Source organism: Diadema antillarum, unplaced genomic scaffold (assembly GCF_040938485.1).
Source record: "Diadema antillarum isolate AM-2024a unplaced genomic scaffold, OU_Dant_1.0 seq00001786_RagTag, whole genome shotgun sequence".
In the NCBI taxonomy this organism is placed as follows: Eukaryota; Metazoa; Echinodermata; class Echinoidea; order Diadematoida; family Diadematidae; genus Diadema; species Diadema antillarum.
The window spans coordinates 260,135-281,017 of NW_027272464.1; the positions used below are offsets into that span (position 1 = coordinate 260,135).

General features: G+C 38.1%; 1 protein-coding gene across 1 annotated transcript in view; it reads right to left on the reverse strand.

The window, feature by feature from the left end:
- Nucleotides 1-10,107: 10,107 nt before the first annotated feature.
- The window catches only part of LOC139712284 (myocyte-specific enhancer factor 2C-like), a 93,254-nt gene continuing 82,478 nt past the window's right edge, over nt 10,108-20,883 (reverse strand). The window contains 5 exon segments of the mRNA XM_071624123.1: nt 10,108-10,359; nt 10,361-10,433; nt 13,292-13,430; nt 16,936-17,059; nt 19,038-19,207. Coding sequence (XP_071480224.1) covers nt 10,108-10,359; nt 10,361-10,433; nt 13,292-13,430; nt 16,936-17,059; nt 19,038-19,207 — 758 coding nt within the window.

Below are 20,883 nucleotides of genomic sequence, written 5' to 3' on the forward strand. Positions count from 1 at the left end.
AAGCGACAGGCCACGCTTTTTATTAGGATCTCTTTGTTTACCTCAATTGTTTTTGAATATCTCCGCCATTTCAAAACCGATATTCATCGAACGAACTTTTGATACCCCTTAGAATTGCATGCTCTTTGACATCTCTTTTAGCGGTTTCTGAATATCTCGCAAAACGTTAAAAGCAAAATCCTCACCTAAACCAGAACTGTACATACGATACCCTTTAATGTGTGATACATTTACATCTATCATGATGTACCATTGCAGGGCTGCCAACACTGGAAACTAGTTGAGAGTGAGACTCCCATAGGCCAATGCTATAATTTAGGAGTCAGAATAAGTGACATCAATAGAAATGCATGCAAATGAAATAAAGTTTTAGAGTGAGAAAGGACCAAAATGCGTGATAATGAGGGTGTGATAATTGGACACAGGTTGAGGAAGTTAATATTGAATTACCAGTATATGCAAGCCCAATATGCAAGTCCTTTAAAAAGAAGTTTTATTGGGAAATCAAAAGAACTGTCATGTTCACGAGATTGTCTCCTATTCATTATCTCCTTTGTCATGAATGGAAGGCAATGAATCTTTTGAGGAAATACTACTTCCCTTATGACTGATATTGTATGTGAAAGTGACAAGGACACCATGATTATTCTTGGAACATATTCCAATGACAGAGGAAGTAATTTCCTGCATAAAAAAACACTGGAAGGGAATATATCCTTGTGCTTTAATTGCATGGTTTAGAAAAAAAGAGAAGAAGAAAAGATATCAGAGATTCATGATCACCAACCAAATGATTTAACATTCAAGTGACCAATACCCAGCCTACACTGAGGACAATCAAGTGACAATGAAATAGTCATCACTTCCCCCGAGTTCAATTTTGAGACTTCCCCCTTGTCAAAAGACGGTATACTACGTCCCTGATGTTTCACACTTCATCTCCCTTTAAGGGTGTATTCATCTTCTAAAGGGCCTGTTATTTTGCCCAAGAGTTGTGATCAAGTCGGACTGGACTCGTGTGGATCCGCCCCTGACACCTGTGATCTGAATCTCATACAGGTTGGCCGAGTAAGATTTTGATCTATATAGGAAGTGGTTATACACTTTTGTTATTGTTGTTCTTTTGTCCCTCCCTTCATATCCACCTCTCCATCATTTGTCTTTTTTTTTCCTTTTAAGTTTTTGGCATGGGCAGGAGGTTTGGTCAGCTTAACACATCTCAGAACTCTTAAAAAACATATATTTTCCTGAATTTGACTGCTTTCGTTGTAGCACACAGAGATATCCAAGGATCATTTGTCATGTGTTTGACAGAAAGGAGTGTACACACACCACACACACACTTTTTTGTTTCTGTAAATCTTTTTGTTTTTGTCGATCACACACACACACACACACACACACACACACTTTTTTTTTTGTTTTTCAACGATGTTTATTCTGTTCCATTCAAAGTAATAGAAAAAAAATAACAATTTTCATTTGCTACAATTGAAATGACGAAAATATACATTTGTGATCATAATAGCAAATTTGCTATTGCTGTACATAATGACATAACAAAAATTACATTTTCATGAACAATTATCAATTTACATACAGTCACTTCCCCTATGCTCTCAAAAAAATTGCTTAAATTTAACAGTGATAATTCAATTCTTCTAGCATTAATCTTAATAATCATCCAAATGAATTATGCAGCAAAATTATACAGTAATAAATAATGGAACCATATTATTTATCAACCAATACCCGCCCACCTACTAACTCATATCCCTTACTGAGTCCCTATGACCACCCCCACCAGTTCCCTCCCTTCCTGTTTCCTCCCCCACCCCTATCTGTACACATGCAACACACAAACACACACAAACACACCCATACACACACACATACACATGCACCTAATTTGGTTAACTGCTCTTGCCTACACATCACAATATAGTAAATATAGTTATATAATCAGCCCGCCAACAGGCTGACAGGAACGCATGGGAAAGGAGGGGGAGAAAATACAAAACAACACAAGAGAAAAAAAAAGAAGAAGAAGAAGAAGAGGAGGAGGAATGAAGGAAAGGGAAAAAAATGAAGAAAAGAAAGAGTGGAATACTATGGAAACATTACTATTTTCATAAAAGTCACAGACGTTGCACGTAGCTTCAGACTGGTTTATTCAACGAAGTCTCAAAATATTCCCATTTTTGTAAATGTACATGTAGCTTCCCAGCCTTGGTCGCAAGGATTTTTTCCTCATTTATTAATTCAACAATAATCTTTTGCATCTTTTCTCCAGTGGGTAACTTATTTCCCGTTCTAGATTTAAAAATGATGTATTTTGTTAAGATAATCAAAGTATTTACACATATTGATCTATTTGAATAACCAGAAATTCCCCCAAATATATCTCTCCAATTCATATTCCTTAACTCATTTATATCAAAATAATTAATTATGAATTCCCATAACGGTTTCACTTTAACACAGTGTAAAAATAAATGCAGATAAGTTTCAGGCTCATGTTGGCAGAAGGAACAAAGGCTGTCTGTTACAAAACCAAACTTCATTAAACGCTCCTTAGTGTAAACTACGCCATGTAACATCATAAATTGAAATTCTCTATATTTTCTTATCAATGTACATTTACTCGGTTTAATAAAAAGATCTTTTATTTCTTTGTTTGTATAATCATAGCTACTGTGGTCATCTTTGATTTGTAAAACATAAGATGACTGTAAATCTTCCACCATAGCCTCACCATAGCCACACACACACACACTCACACACACACACACACACACACACATTGACTGGAACATGAACTTGAGCATACACACCCATCAACAAATAAGACATTTTCACCTCCCTTCACTTACAAAACACAATTGAACTGGATTTCAAGATAAATCATCTTTTTTTTTTAATAGTAATTCCACGACTGATTAATCATGTACATATACAAAGGCTGTGAAACATACATAAAACTATCTGCACTCAATAATTTTGTGATATTTTTTTTTCATTAAAATCTGAGAAGACACTGTTCATACAGAGCCAGTGTGCATATTTTCTTTATTTCATTTGTACAGTCAACAAAAATATATATTTCCACTTTACTAGTACACAGATAGTGTAATACCATAATTCTACATGTCCCTACAGGTTTTATGTCTAGATAATTTCTGCAACAACTTAAAGTCACTACTAACAAAATGATGATCTGCATACAACAGTGACTTCCATCTAGTAAAAAGACAGCCAACTTATTAGCACAGATAGTTCATTTCGCCAAGTGCACTCAACACCATGCACACTTGATGAATTAAATGTTCATACTTTTGCAAGAGCTTCATCGCAGCACAAAACATTATTTCTTACCTAGTGCCTGCATGACTCCATAAAACACGGTGCATATTAATTCAAGTGATTCAGTCTACTTTGCCGTCAAAAGGCTAGTGTACTTTTAGTATTCTATCTAATAGTTCCAGTCTTTGTAGGCTGCTCAAACGTTTAAAGTCATTAATTTTCTTTGCTGACTACATCTATGGATTGTTCAAAAAGAATTTTAATACACTATGTAACATTTTCTTCCCTTGAAATACTGAAAACATGATATCAAAAGTTATTTCTGCAGAACAGAATTAAAAAGAGTAATACCATATATCCACCTTATATTATGCATCAATATAAAAAATTATATAAAAATGTCTTTTAAATTCAATCATGCTAAAAGATCCTTCAGAAGGAACACTTTCACGAACGAGAACATCCTTCAAACAATGTTTAGTTATGAGCGCACATATTGTTGTTACTCTAATATAGGACTAGAGAAAAATGAGAGACAGAGAGATGAGACAGACAGAATGAGGGGAATATGCAAATGTGCCAAATGTAACTATAGAATTGGGTGAATATTGGTCCATGGCACTAATCTTTCAATAATTCATGAAAATTCACTCGTAATGACAATGTGTGGATGAGCTACAAACATCAAAGCAAATAACAAATAAAGATAACCTGTTTAAAAAAAAAAAACCCACCAAGGTCAAACTGTAAAAAGCTCATGGACAGTTTATGCATCAACCTTCTCTTAAGAAATGACAAATACAAGAAAAAAAAAGAAGAAGCAGTTCAACATCAACTTACAAAATTCGACAGAAATTATGACATAGTTTTCCAACAGAGTGAACACCAACAACACACAAGCTTTGAACTATTGTTGGTTCCAAGAAGCTTTCTACAAGGGTCAAACTGGGGTCACACTACATGATTGACTTTCTCTCCTCTCCATGAAGGTTTGGGGTGAGGGAGGGAGGGCGATGTTGGGTAGGGGCAACACACCATCTACAGACTTTCAAGATTCACAAACTCTTCTGTGGTCGATTCACTTACAAGAGGTTTGCAGTTATCGCACATGGCAACAGCTGCACTTCCCGCTGTAGCAGGCGGGAAACAACCGTGAGCAAAAGTACCTGTAACTACTGCAATTCACAACAATTGCAATTATCTGTACATGATGGGTCAGGTGTGCAGTCCACTGGGGGTATTATCAGACTTGTCTTTGTTTGCTGTGCTGCTAGATATGCTACTTGCTCCATGACCGTAGACGGGAAGGGATTTTTGCTCAACTATGTCATCAGAGCCGTTTTTGAGTTTGTGACCAGCACTGAATAAAGAGTGAATTGACAATAACCAGGGTGTACTCGGTTTGAAAATAGTTGTCACGTACATCCTTTCTCGATGTAAATGCAGCCTGTATTGCAGAAAATGTACTTTAGGGTTCAAATCGCACAGGGCTTTATACCTGTGAAAGTGAGCACTTCTTTCAGACATAACTCCCCATCCTCGGTGCTTTCAAACAAAACCATGCCATTGCCAATATACTATTCTCCTACAGAAGCCAACAAGCTTACTCAGCGATTCACAGCACACGCTGGCACAAGTTTCGAGAGGTGTCTTTATCTACAACATGTAAGGCACAGACGTGTTGGTACTTCACGACACATTTGACAACGGCCAGATTCAGTGATTCTCAAATGTACTACGACCAGTGCAAGACGATGGACAAGTGCGTGATCTGTGTGAGACTTCAGCTACCACAAGTGCAAAAAGCAAGGGTATGTCTCCCCTCCCCCTCCCCCCTTGGACTTTTGTGATTTAGTACAAAGAGACAAATACGATGGACAGAAATTTTCTAAAGAATTCTCGGTCCCCAAGATGATTTATATTGTTAGAGTGCAGCACAACCCCTATAAATTTCTTCTACATTCAACTCGGTAAACGTTTCCACATCTCAGACTTCCTGTAACCACATCCCAATGTTAATCTTGACCCTGTGGACACAACTACTTCAATTTTCATGCCGCATGCAGAAAATTTATGAAAAAAAGGGCAAAAATTATAGCAAGAAGACAACATACTCATCGTTTCTCATCACGTATTTGTTCATTCAATACTTAGAACATGATGGAACTTTAAATAGATTAAATGAAGTAGCTGAAAAGATATACCATTCTTGTTTCAATCAATTTAATGCCATTTGATTTGAGCTCACAATTATTTTTTTTCTCTCTCTCTTTCAATTTCCTGGGTATCCAAATATTTTGCTCAGGCGGAACATCAACTACAACAATGAAGTCTTTATCTACATGAGAAGTGAAAAAGAAGAAGACAGAATTAGAAATAGGAAAGAGGCATTCTTCAAAATTGAAGAGTAACCAAGTAAGGCAACCATTGGTCCATTATGGACAACCCCCTCCCCAGCATGTTTTTAAAATTAGGACTACCAGCTACCACTTTAAAATGACCAAAATTTTTCAATGCTTGTTTTATGCCCAGAAGAAATAATCAAACTTTTTTTGTTGTTGTTCTTCACTGTAATTTGAACCGATGTGAGAAAAACAAAACCAACAATACTTGAACGCCGGTGATGGCCTCAAGTGAGCACATGGAATGGTAACTGTTAATTTCCTGTACATAATCATGTAATATAAATTCATCAAAACTGTACGAACCTCCAAAACGTGGCATTTAGGACAGTCCAAACCCATGTGATGTGGGCATAATTTTTGGTTGATTTCATCCATGTGTGAATGTTTGTGGTGTGTACGTATGCGTGAGCATGTGTGTCCCACATGTACAAAAACTACGCATGCTCCTGATTTACACCATGCATGCTACTCGAGTAAATACGACACATAGAGTTGGGAGAGTGACGGAATTTGGATACACGCCCCTTTTCTTTTTTTGTTGTTGCTGTTGTTGTTGTTGTCCATTAAGGAAAGGAAACACATTTGTATGAACACATGAGGTAGAAAAAGATGAATATAAAAGAGAAAGAGAGAGAGACAGAGGGAGAACAAATACTGGTAGCATACACAAAAGAGACGAGTGCATTTGAGAGAGGTGAATAAAACAACATCACCCACTACATCTGAATAACATAGCTATATACGAGAAGGTACGAACGACTCCTTCCAAATCAGACACAAAAAAATAAAGAATAAAAAAGAGAGAAACCACAAACTGTTACCAAAGAAAGAGAATCATGACTCTTAAGCAAACCAACACAGGTGCTCACTTCTACAAGGTAAGTGTGACACAGACCAACCAAAGGAGAAATATATTGTCATAGAAATACAGCATACACATGCCAATGAACACAAAATCATGACTGTTAACTACAATTTACCACTTGTGATATACAACCTTCTCTTTTTTCACAGGTGACTGAAAATGTGATTGTAGGATAAATCTCTGTATACACTGTACATTTTAAACTCTCATTCATATTCTCTTAAAGAATGAAACAAAAACAAAAGCTCTCCAAAGATAACGCTCTTTGCATTAGTCAAGATAGTATTTACATAGATAAATCTGCTCATCCAACTTGAAGACAGAAGAAAATATAGATGTCTAGATTCTTTCCATCCCTTAAATTTTTTACACTGTGATAAAACCATTCCAACTACTTCTAATCATATAGTTCTGTTCTGCTATACACAAAGCAGTTTTTCCTCTCTTGCTCTCGCTATCTCTCTACCACTCACTATCAGTCTCTCACTCTCGCATCACTCTTTTTCAACCGCTCTCTCTCATTGCCCTCTCTCTTCCAGTCTTCATACTCACTTTGGTAACCGTGGTAATCTACAAAACAGGTAGTTATCTCAATATTCTTTTTTTTTCTTCCCAATGCATTTACACAACACTTCCGATCATTTTATTTATTCTATGAATATCGTATGAAAACAACATAAATTATCCTTTACACAGCGGCATATTTCAGTCCTCTTTTGCAATCAAAAGCAAAACAAAAGAAAAGAAAAAAAAAAGAGATCACAATAGCTCAGTTTTTTGCTCGACCGCCCGGTTTCTCTTGAGCCGAGGCGTGCTAGCAGAGCAATGCAGAATCACAAACTCTCATGTGAATAATACTTCCAATCCCAGCTGCAATCTATAAACACATACAATCACTTGTGAGCTGTGCGGCAAAGTATCAAGAATTTTCTTTCTCTCTTTGTGTCACTAGGAGCTAAATTGTCAATATCAAACAGAAAAAAAAGAGACTAGAGAGAGAGACTAGAGAGAAGACATCTAATTCTAATGTTTGGAGAAACAGTTGGATTCTTGCTGTTCAAAGAGATGCTTATTTTATATACATGCGTTGTGGTAGCAAACATAGTTTTGCTGGCATTCAGAAAAGATGCAAGTGCAAAAGGTACGAGAGAGATCGTAGGCAAAAATTTGCCTAGGACCTCCTTTCTTAAATGACTTTTTTCCCTCAAATCCATTTTAATACATTGCAAATCACACAAGATATACTTCGTTGTTATTTTTTCATCAATATACAAGACGAACACATCAAACACTGGTCAACAGTTAAAAGGTTCGTTCCACTGACTTGCCCCTCTATTGACAAGGTCCAGCTACTTTACACAATTGAGAACAATGCTCAGAGAGATGCTCAGAATAAGAACCACACGCAAACACATACTCACATACAGAAAGCCTGACACACACACACAAACACACACACACATCAGACACCGACAGTTCACAGGAAATGCACTGGGTAAAATACCGCAACGACAATCACAAATACAAGTGATCAGGACAAGTTCACATCAGCTCATACTGTCCCAACCATCTTTACTCCCTACACGACTGTCCGACCTGAGCAATTCTTTCTTGCTTAATACCACAGTGCATTTTCTGATCAAAACAACAAAATATCCAACAGTGACACAATATATATATATGTATGTATATATATATATATATTCATATATATTTTCATATCAAAATATATAATATAAAGCATTTACCTCATATTTTTCATGTGAATTTCTGCCCCATTTTCCATTCTTTTTGTTTTGTGCAATGACTTCTCACATACGTTGCCATAGGCAGAGTTCTCTCTGAATGATCACCCTTTGTTCTTTGATGAAATTTTAGAAGGTGTCACTGGTACCTTTCTATCTGTGTCGATGTACTGCGCATTCACTAAACCCGACATCTATTGAAAGATGAACTTAATCGGCAGTGTCCCTCCGTCAAAGTCCCTTCGTGGATGAAAAATTAGCATCAGCAAAGTGTGTCGATTCAATCTAACTCCCTAGTCAGTATGCAGCAATGAAGAATAAACATATTACTGGACTGTTCTCTATGTATTTCTCCACAGGCTTTTATCATTCCAAATAAACTATACCACAAAAAAAGAAAAAAGAAAAATAAAATGCTCATGTTTACAAAAGTGCCACTTTCAGACATGAGAATCAAATACTGTTGTGAAATTTACCTCGCATTGACGATTTGTCATTTCAACCAAGAGTGACGTTTTCTTTTGGCTCGATCAGGGCTCAAACAGTGCTGTTTAGATGAGGGCCTTTCTTCCAGAGGAAAGCTTAGCATTTACAATTGTATCTGCTGTGGAAAACGGTCTCATTCAATATTTTCGTAAATAGCAGCTACATCCGAGACTTGTACTCACTATTCTTTCTTATCAAGGTAGTGGGGAAAGAGGGGCCTTGTTCATGTCTGAAAAGATTGTGATGAGCACTGCTTATTCTCAGGCTGGACAAGCTCCTGCTTAGCTATCTCACACCTATCTTATAACTAAATCTTAATGAAAATTGGCACACACCTTCATACCGTCTTACAATTTCTCTTTACTATTCTTCTTGTTTTTGCTTTTGTTTTTCTTTCTGAAAGGGAACTGAGGGGGGACACAAAGTATGATGCTATTTTAACTTTTGGAAGACAATATATTTAGTATCAGGCCACGTGTACAGACTAACCAAATGATATTTTCTGCTTTTCAGTAATTTCTTTCAGTGTGTATGTATATCATATGTACTGGTAGCTACATATATTATTTATATACATATTTCTAATTCCACGATTTGCTCAATATCACTTCTGGTGGCGGTAAAACATTGTTTATGTTGATGTATATTTGTATCTGCAATATGATCAGTACAATACATCATCTTTTTCTCTTTTTTTTTCTTTTCAATGGGGGTGGAGATAGGTCTCATGCCATGACTGATGGTCAAATCTATGTTTGTCATTCCATTTAAACAATGCAGCATATCAGTTTAGTGAATGTCTGACAATATATAACATCTTCTTCAGCTGGATGAATCAGAAAATTTGCATAGCACCCAATCAGATAGGTCTTATCACTCCTCAGAGCTTTGCCAGTTCTAGATTCCAAATTCCAACTTATTTTTTTTTCTTTTTTTTTCTTCTTGTTAGTGTTTGAGTGTGAGAGTGGAAGAAATATTGTGAATGACCTCTCATATACTGGCGCATCCGGTATTTGGAGAATCATAGTCCAAACAATGTCTAAAAATGTAACATTCTCCCACGCGTGAGCAGGAAAAAGAAACCAAAACAACACAAAGTAAGACACAAAATGTGACATGAAAAATGGGGCAGACATATTGTCTTTCTCTGTTACAGACAGATTGGCTACACATGCAGACACAGACACCCAGATGCATACACACAGACACAAATGAGTCAATTTCCAACATTCTCTCCCCTGCCTCCTCATTTCCCATTCCCCCCCCCCCCCCCCATCCCAATTAAACTCTATACATGGCATCATCATCTACTCAAGATGGGCCGGTTTGCTAAGTACCCCGTATCATCCAACCCTCTCCGGGGCCGAAGCCTTATGATTACTCCCGCCCAGGCCTCGTTCATGCGGGGTCTCTTGCTGGCGGCAGGTCCTTTCCTGATGTCGTCGGCGTTGGCGTAGCTGAGGGAGGCGCCTCCCTGGTGCTGGCCCATGGGGTGCGGGTGAGCCAACTTCTTGTCCTTGGGTGGTGAGACCGGCTCACACTTGATTTGGGGGTTTGATGGCATGGTCGATGTCCATGCCAGGCTCCTGCTGGTGGTGATGGTGATGTGGCATGGAGGTGGAGGGAGTCCTGGTCACATAGAGAAGCAAAACCATGAGAAGAAAATAGCATGATATCCATGTCACTGGACCGCCTCTTCACAAAATTTCACATCACAATATCATGCTGTGAACTGTTTACACACGATGAAGCGCTGCTGCCTGGTCAATCTCAGTGCAAGATATCTGTTTACACCAGACAGTTACCAAATAACCCCCCCCCCTCCCCTTACAGAAGGCTCTATGCCATATCTTGCTTGCTATCCACACATACTTGGTTAACATCCAATTCTTAGGGTTTCTCCAGGCAAAAGCATCTATGACATCCTACTGCAACCAATAAACAGTCCATGACAGCAACATTAAAGGTCACATTCCGCTGTGAACCAGGCAAACCATGAGGCAACTGGAACTCAATGCACACATCATCATTACAGTGCTGCAGGGACGACATAAAACTTTCTCCTATTCCATATTTCTGTTTTCCACTGAGTCCTCTTTCCCCCTTTTGTCACATGTCCACATTACACAGAGCTTGTAAATGTCTAAAGGAGAACATAACATTTCTGAATATGCTCCTTGGCATTTTAAAGTCTGAGACCAGTGCTATGTCCCATGATGTAACATGAACACTGTAACACTTCATATCAATGCATTACATGGACCATTATCAATTTAAAATGTTTTTTAAACACATCTGACAATTACGTATGGTCAATACAATGTCCTTTTTTTGCCATACAAATAACAACTCACTCAGAAAGTAATCATATTTATTAAAACGAAAGAAACAGAGTAGTGTGAACACGGTCTTTGCTGCTTGTCTCTCACCTTTGTCATGCCCAATCTTGGTATAATGCATTGACAGACATTTGGTACATATCATAGCGGATACTGTTTTAAACCTTCAAAGCAAACTATGCTATCAGTAAACAAATACCCCATCAGTCTAAGGAACACAGGTTAGGTGCCACACTGGGCACTGCCCTACAATTATGACTATTTGCACATGAAACAATATATGGAGGATAAACTAATCAAGATATTTAGAGAAGGTGTAAAATATGAAGAACATGGAGTTTGCAAGAAAAAAAAAAATTATACCATGTTGCAATGACACATGAAGATGTGGATTTTGGAAGAAAAAGAAAAATATGACATGTTTTTGATTGTTAGTAGTAACAACAACATTCTCTGCCTCTAAATTCAGGGACTCTTTAAAACCAACAAGGCGAGGTCAGCTTGTTATCTTAATGATTCATTTTACGTCACAAATCTACAGTTGTCATGACAACCTGCTATGTGGCTAAAATTACTGCAAATGCTCTCCCACTGTTTTTTCTTGCAGAAATTGCATGGATGACTCTTGAATAATCCCAGAGCGTGCTTAAGATAATAAAGTAATAGAATATTTAGAACTACCTGACAATATTAAAAAAGAAATATTTACATGTACGAAAATGGCTGCTTCCAAAGTAAAGATAGTTACTGTAAAAAAAAAAAAAGGGGGGGGGGGGGGGGACTCCTCATCACTACGATAATGGTAGACATGTGGCTTTCATTTTCAAATCTGAACTGACACGATGCATCATAATGATCATGCACTACACAGGCAATATTTTATTCAGTAAGTTATTTCTGGCGGAAGAGAAGCCCTATACTTATTTCGCTCACTTAGAAATATTCTTACTGTTCATGAGGGTTCTTTTTTTTTTTTTCTGTGTGGACAAATTTAAAACATGAACATAATGTACATCATGATGTGTAGCTGTTTCGCTTTCCCAGGGCAACAGACAAGAATTAGGCCAAGTTGTCATTGAATGTTCTTCCTTCTGGTGAAAAGTGAGATGATCTTTCTTTTCAGAGGTTTGCAAATTTGAAGTGGTAGAGAAGCAAACATATTTTGGGCCTTGTGAATGGATGACAAGAGAAGAAGAAGGAGAAGAAGAAGAAGAAGAAGAAGAAGAAGAAGAAGAAGAAGAAGAAGGAGAAGAAAAAGAAGGAGGAGACGAAGAAGAAGAAGAAGAAGGAGAAGAAGAAGGAGGAGGAGAAGAAGAAGAAGAAGAAGAAGAAGGAGAAGAAGAAGGAGAAGAAGAAAAAGAAGAAGAAGAAGAAGAAGAAGAAGAAGAGAAGAAGAAGAAGAAGAAGAAGAAGAAGAAGAAGAAGAAGAAACAACCAAGGTGGAAGCCATACAGAATGAAGGGTTAGAGGACTTCACTACATGTATTGCCATGTGCAGGGAACATCTACAATTGAGGAGTGTGACTGCAAAATGGGCTAAGCACCATTTTTAAACACTAAGTAAGTTCATTATCAGATAGAGCAAAACAAAACCTTTCATTCACTTGTCACATAACTAGGATTAATCTAAAAGATATGATTAAAGATATCCTGTATTTTCTTCGTATTTTCTCTGCTCTTTAGCAGCTTCCATCGCAAATATCTCAACTTAACATGAATGGGCTTAACTTCTTCTGCGATCAAGCTCCACAATTGCAGACAATGCTGTCTCACACAGGGGCAAAACAAAATGGCAAAAGATGAAGGAGATTTAAAAAAGATCTTTCTCATTTTTTTTTTTTTTTGGGGGGGGGGGGGGGGAGGAGGGGGGGATTTGTGCATAGCAGCAGCCTTTATTATTTGTTTCCATCTTCTTTGCAAAGAGAATGTTGTTTCTACATAAACTTCTTTCTCCCTCCCAAGATTGTACATACTGTAAAGCCTCTACATTCAGCCTGCAATCAAACTGGATGAGGTTATGAATTATGGACCGAAAGTGGATGGTGGAAGTAGATGAACTGAGACTTTTTTTTTTGGTCTTTATAGATCAATGTGAACATCAATGTACATCTCAGGGATAATTCAGGGTGACCTTCTGCGTGAACTTACAGGTTGTGGTCCCCTATTCCGGCAGCTTGGATGGCAGCTGTTAGGGGCCCATGCTGGACGTGGCTCCACCCGGACACCAGCGGAGAGCTGTAGTTGGTCAGCTGGCTCAGGTCTGCACTGGTCAAAGGGAACTCTCCCCCTGCATGGGGAAACAAGATGACAATGAGAGAAGTCGCCTATATGCACCTCAAGCAGTCATGCGAAAGCTGGCTTGATTGTTTTTTTTTTTTCTCAGAGAGTGCCGTGGCAAGAATCTTTACTGAGATGACTGAGAAGACAACGAATTCACCTTGAGACGAAAGTTGAGAATGAAAATGGGTACACAGCCACAGATAGTTGCATCTCACAAACGTTACACAAACAAATCTTTAAAATGTCAGCGAAGTTTCTAACATGGCTTCTTTGGGGGAAAAAAGGGAGAAACACACACACACACACACACACACACACACAAACATAAAAGCCACTCCCATCTTGGTCACGCCGCCATGTTGTTGGATGCATAGATTTTGCAACTATATTCATGACACACAGAATGACCACAATGTGTGATTCTTCTGGAAGTATGCATCTGGGAATCATCTTCTCATATCTTTGAATATAAGATTAGTAACATGAAATTGTTAGGAGTATCTACGGTATACCTCTGACAAAAACATGCCTTAAAACAGAGCACAGGGTGAATGACATCACTCCTGACCGATTCACCACTGCATCAAAGTCATGTCACTTGACGCTTCGTGAAAATAAAAAAAGAGCCATTTCAAAGTGCTTATTCAAGTGGTGTTAGACGACTTGCCTACTTTCATGAGGCACTGGAACATCGCATGTGTAGTTTTGCATGTCTTGTCACAAATACATATTGCCTTTATTCTGGAACTTTTGTTTTATTATCTTTGTTGGGATATTACTTCATGGAAAATTTGGTTTTGGGTACATTACCTGTAAAAGTAGCCAATCATTTTGATAATTGATTTAATTTCTTTTTTTTGTACTTTTTCCCAGAAAACAGATAGCCTTACAAAAGGGCAATCCTCATCTTATGCAGGAGGTTCGGCAAACCCTCCCTTTTTCCTGTTGTGCTCTGGATGCAGCACCCACCCATGGGAAGGCAAGCAGGCGTGCACGCCACTGCGTGTGACTCATGTAGGCCGCGGCAGCACCGAGAAATGCGCGTGGGTCTAAGAGGAAGGATAGCCCCATTATGGGAGGGGAAGCAGGGTATAACAGCGCGTCGCTCCCTCTACAATAACATGTCAAATGTCCGGGAGTTGCGTCTTCCCCTCTCTGGCTCTCTATTGCTGACTGTGTACCTGTATTGTCATTGTGACCTTTCTCTTGTTTACACCCCCTCACACAATACAGGAAACAGACAGAGCAGAAAGGCAAACAAACAAACATCAACAACAAAGATATGACATAGGCACATTGCATACTTTGCAACTTTGTGTGTTTGCACACAACTAAGTATGTTAGAAATAAAATTTCTATGATGAAATAAAGACTTATCATAACTATACCTTACACAAGTTATATAATACATATCAGTGTGCATGTGTATGTGTTTGTGTACATATTCAAGCATACATACATTATTTAAGGATAGATACATAAAATACTAAATCATTTTTCTTCCTACATGTTCCACAGGTTCCCTAAGTAAGTTTTGGAATTGTTTGCCTCCGAGTATTCCAGAGGAAAGACCAAGGTTTTCCTTTTATACAAACCTAAAATTTCATTTGTCAACAAAGGTTGATGATAAAGAATAAGTGTATTATGACCTAAACTTGCAGTTCTATACTATGTTGTGATCTTTTTCTTTCTTATGTAGGAAATTATGGAAGAACCATTTTTGACTAGCACATGTACTAATTTTTGGTTTTTGTTCAAATGCTTTCTTTTTTCCAAAATTAGTATCATGCATATTTTAATTAACTTGAGTGATTTTCTTACCAAAATCAAGATTTATCAATGCGATTAGGTAGAAATGTACACATGAATTACATTATGCATGCATAAATCTACATGTATATCTGTACAGATCTTTGTTTATTGTATTCACGTAGATACGGTCATACTTGCATACTCATACAAATATGTATGTTATGTACTCATGTAAATATTCTTTATTGTTGTTAATAAACTCAAACTCACATACATTTATTTCAGGAGCAAAATTATGAAACTAGAAGGATGAAATAAATGTGCAGTATTCTTGCAGACATGGTCAGTTAAATGTCTACCAGTCGATCACAATAAGTTTGGACAAGGGCAATTTTTGCATCTTCCAAGACATTGACAATATCCAAGATATGACACAGAGTGGACATTTGAAACTACCATACATCTCCCCTTTCATGGCTGGGGGAAGCCACACAATGTCAAAAGTAAAAAAAAAAAAAAATGATCTTGATACAATGTATAACAAAGAGGACTAGAGAGTAAAAGCTTGAGGGATAAGGAGAGAGAGAGAGAGAGAGAGAGAGAGGAAAGGCTCAAATTGTGTACGGCTTCCAATATTTGTATGACTGCATGTGACCTTCCCCTTTCCCCATGATGACTGAATTTTCATACAACCTTTGCTCTGTTATCAATCATTTCCACACTCTGCATTCACACTACACTCAGCAGCAAAGCAATGAGTCTCTGCACATGTTATATGACTGTGTAGATGGCTTCTTTTATGACAAAGGCAGGAAGAGTAAAAACAAAAACAAAAACAAACAAAGAAACAAAATACCCCAAAATGTAGTTAAGCGGGACAAGTCACTGAATTGCACTCAAATTGAGCAGGCACTGCAGTGCACGCTCACATGGTCAGATTTCTAAGGCACGGAATGGCCAAGACAACCATCTTTGAGATCAAGGTGACAACTGCAGGATTCTTCACCAAGCCGACAATTGCAGGATTCTTCATCAAGCCCTCCTCATGGTCTGAATAATTTAAAGGGACTGTACAGTAATGATTGAGGTGGGGGTTCATGTTTTGAACATTCTTAAGTGAGATAATGAGAAACCTCATGTGAAATATGAAAGAGCATGTAATTTTAAGAAGGATTCAACGTTTATTTGATGAAAATCGGTTTTGAAATGGCTGAGATATCCAAAAAAGTGATAATATTAAAAGGCGACATGCCCCAACTTTATTAGGACCTCTTTGTTTCACCTTGTTTATGGATAACTCAGCCATTTCAAAACCGATTTTCATCAAATAAACTTTTGATTCCCATTAGAATCGCATGCTCTTTGACATCTCATAGAGTGGTTTCTGAATATCTCGCAAAACGTAAAAAGCTAAATTCTCGCCTCGCCAGAACTGTACACACCCTTTAATCAAGAGCCAGAAAGTAGTGCCAGAATGGCTCTCACTTCATTTTTTTTCCCCTTCAGACTATACAAATGTCTCTAGTTTTGGAAATATGTACAACTGCATGCATTACAGTTACCTGCATCTGTGTGTGCCACCATAATACAAGATTCAAGTACAATTCTGGTTAACATAGCAGAGTCATAAACATTTGCTACAAGTCATTTTTCACATTTACTTCATTAGATATTATTCCCTGAAAGTGTACAGGGCCATTAAATTAACAGAAAGAAATGACATCGGATTAGTACATCTTTTGTGTGCCTTCAGTGCTTACCTGTATGGTATGATGTATGTAATGCTGATGGATAATTTGATAGACCCTGTGGGTTGCTGGGAGTTGCCAAGGAGACTGCCGGCGTTGCTAACGGCTGGTTAGCTAACTGAGCTGCTGCAGCATGCTGTGGGTTCAATGTTTGGAAAACAGACGGAGAGAGACATCATTAGTAATACAACAAAACATCACTCGGCAAAGACGACGTAACCACCGGGTCACTAATTGCGATCCCTGATCACCCATTCATAGAAAGCTGGGGACCTTCCCCTCCTCAGGGTCAATATTCCATTTATCTGCCACATTTCACAATGCATAGCGACGGGGCAAGTCTGCACACGAGCGAAAAGAAAATGATTGTTCTAGAGAAAGAAAGCCTTCTAAACCTCACAATTATTCCCTCTGTTACAGAGGGCAGTTGAATACTCGATGTGGCTATTAGACCAGTTCATGGCGTAAGTGTGGTAGGGCATTTTTCTTCTGTTTTCTATGAAACTGATCATGAAGAAAGCTTATCTGATAACATACAGACACATTACCCAGTACTCTTGTATTATTGTTACTAATCTGAAGCCCACAAGTGAAATCTGAAATAAAAAAAAAAAAGAAAAAAAAAAAGAAGAGCTGTAACAATTCTGACGTTTAGGTATGAAGTAGGTTACTAAATCTTATTGAGTCATTTTTCAATGAGGTAAGATCCTGAGCTTCAAGGCTCACGGTCATCCACACAGATGTTGAGTTCTGAAGGCTTACTGTACATGCCAATCATCAACACAAGATTAACAAGGAGAATGGGGTCAGTTGAGTGTACAGTTTTCACGGAGGGAAGTGGGAAGTGTGTATTGCGGTGTGTGCGAGTATTGGGTCTGGAAAAGCCCCGACTAACAACTAGCAGCCATGTGCCTGAAGGAAAACTAACAGGGGTGGCTATGATTGAGGGTTGCCACGATATGTCACAGTGAGTGGGTGGGACAAGGGGGGCTCCTATGGGGTGGTTAGACTGGGGAGATCCTGCACGAAACCTGGAGACAAATCTCAACTGCACACTGCAACATCCTTTACCAGATGAAAAGCAGTTTTAACTGATGCTTCAGATGGGGAAGCTGACCCTCTCCACTATATGCCTTGTCAATGATTGACTACCATGATTTCTTAGATGAACCGAATAAAAATCAGGACCTTCCTAGGCCTCATGATGCATAAAAAGAACTATATCTTGGTTGTTTTTTATGTATTGAATGAATAATTCACAACTAACCCATAGGCTCCTTGAGATTGTGTGTTCTACCTTTGCACTCCCCAGGATCACATGTTTACTGCATGACTTCTAGTATGCACTCCCTCAACTTTTTTTTTTCTTCCTCTAGCAAAAGTCTTGTCCTGAACAAAGGCACAAAAATAATCTAAATTCTATTCTTACGAGGAGATGGGAAAATACAACCTCAAAATTTGCATGATTTGAAGATTTCTAATAACTCACTTTCTGAAATGATATACAAGTTAAGTGACTTAATGCCAACACTAAAAAAAAAAAAAATATGAGAACTTTCTTGTCGTGACCTTCCCTCCCTTGCCCCCTTGACCTTCGCTCTTCAGCCCGTGTTAAGCAAATCCCTCTCAATTGACAATGGACATGGAATACCTCATGTCTCGTCTGGACAGGGGGCATGCTAAGAGCAAACAAAAACCTGTGCCACGGGAAGGGGGGATTAAACAGGAATATCACGCATCAAGGTGCAAAAAACCTCAAGAGACTTTGACGTGTCACTCCGCAGCCAGGAAGAGTGAAATTACCATATCGCTTTCGAGCTGGCAGTGAAGATTTTTAATTGCTTCTCCTTGCCCCTCTCCGAGCATTTTGGCAGCTAACAATAGGGCCATCACAAACACACCGAGAGGAAATGCTGGATAAAGCATGCAACAGCGGGCAACTTTACAGAATGGGACAAAGATAAATAAATAAAAAAAAAATCACATGACTTGGACGGGGCAGACATTTCTGGTTGTATTTTCGTGTATGAATATCCTTGAACCCTCCCCCCCAAATCACGAGAATTGGGAGGGAGGGAAGAGCGGGGAGAAATACGCCAAGTCTCGTGACTTACGTTTGGCAGGCTCCCTCTCGAGTTGGGTATGACAACTTTGAGGCTGGGCCGTTGCGTCTGCTGCTTGGACATGGCCTTGAGCGGGAGGTGGTTGTTGTTGCCCCCTCCCCCGGCCCCGTTGGGCGACACCGGGTTCATGTTCGAAGTCGGCACATGAAAGTACGTGTTTCCTGTATAACGACAATTGCGGAGATTGAGGTAAGGCCAGCGTGATAATTACACAACGAACAGGCTTACGATGATTGGGCTTTGCGGAATACCGCAATATAGGAAGTAATTACGCACTGCGCACAGTGACAAAACCTACATGGTTGTGTCGAACTTAAAGAATGGAGGAAGAAAAGACCATGAGCACCCTTCTTGTAGCGACTACTACTGGGAAGTAGTATAAAAAAGAAAAAAATAATAATAAGAAACACACTGAGCTTTAGCACTTGTGTATATTGAGACTGCAAATCCAGTATTATCAACATATTGATTCAAAAACTTTTGATGAACATATTTTAAAATGGCATCTTTTAATACATAAAATAGCACCTCATTACAATCAAGCTTTCTTTGTGTAGTCCATCGCATGTGATATCTTTTTCCTAGCTAGTGATATGACTTATGACACATATCATAACTTTTAAGGGTTTTACTGATGCCTTGCAGAGAACTGCTACACTACACTCTCTGCTCATCAAGATGAAGTTACATAACCAAGTGCTCGCTGGACAGAAATAGAAACAAGAACAAAGAAAATAGACATCAGAGCATGGGCCTAGGGTTACAGCCAGAGAGAAAGAAAATGGAAAGCACACATGTACACAATAAGGTTTTGAAAACACTTGAATGATGAGAAAATGAGATGATTACTCCAGAACAATGAGGGATGTAAAATACATAAACATAATATAGGCACTGATCAGTTGAGAAAATACACAATGGATTGGCCATGTTAAGACAAGAGGCTGCATGGATATATATGTACAATTTGTATTTGTTGTGCTCTTAAATCCTTCCCTGAGTGTCAGAATACTTGAAAACCTATATGTGTAGAATCTTGCCTTGAAGACAAGTCAAATGAAATTGCAAAGGCACATTTATTATCCCCCAGGGGACAGGAAGCAATCATATTTTTTAATACCAGATTTACTGTCGACAATAATGAAATGAAAGTCAAAGAATTGACTTCTTGAGATGCTGAGTGCCATGAATGCATTAGACATAATATGTGTGTATGCATATTACAGAGAGAGAGAAAAGGAACAGGGAATGTTAAAGTCCAGAAAGATGAACGTAAAGAAAAGGAAAATACAAAAAAATGACCCCCCCCAAAAAAAAAAAAAAAAAAAAAAATATATATATATATATATATATATGTATATGAAGAGTTTGTTCGCAAAAACCAATATGTCCATTTTTGAAGATTTTGAAGTACAGTCTCTGTCATAAAGTACAAAATAATACCTTTTAAATGACATATTGGTCACTACATATAAAGGTACAGTTTTGAAGTTACGGTCAAAAGAAGCAAATATTTTCTTATTATTTTCTTTATTTTTCTTGACCTTTAATTGCAAATATCTCCATTTGGCAAATATGGACTTATCAGTTTTTGTGAACAAACTCTTCATATACATATGATTGAATGGCTCATCATTATCTTTTGTCCTACTAATCAGTGTGTCCTGGATCTTTTTTTAATATTCTTTTTTAATAATTTCTTCTTATTCTGAAACCACTCATTTCTCACATGTACAGCTGAGTTTTCTTGCTTCACTGCCTGATGACAAGCTTTTCAAATTACACTACTCTAACTACATTTATTCATGTGCATAAAATCCACTTTGCTTCATTGGTC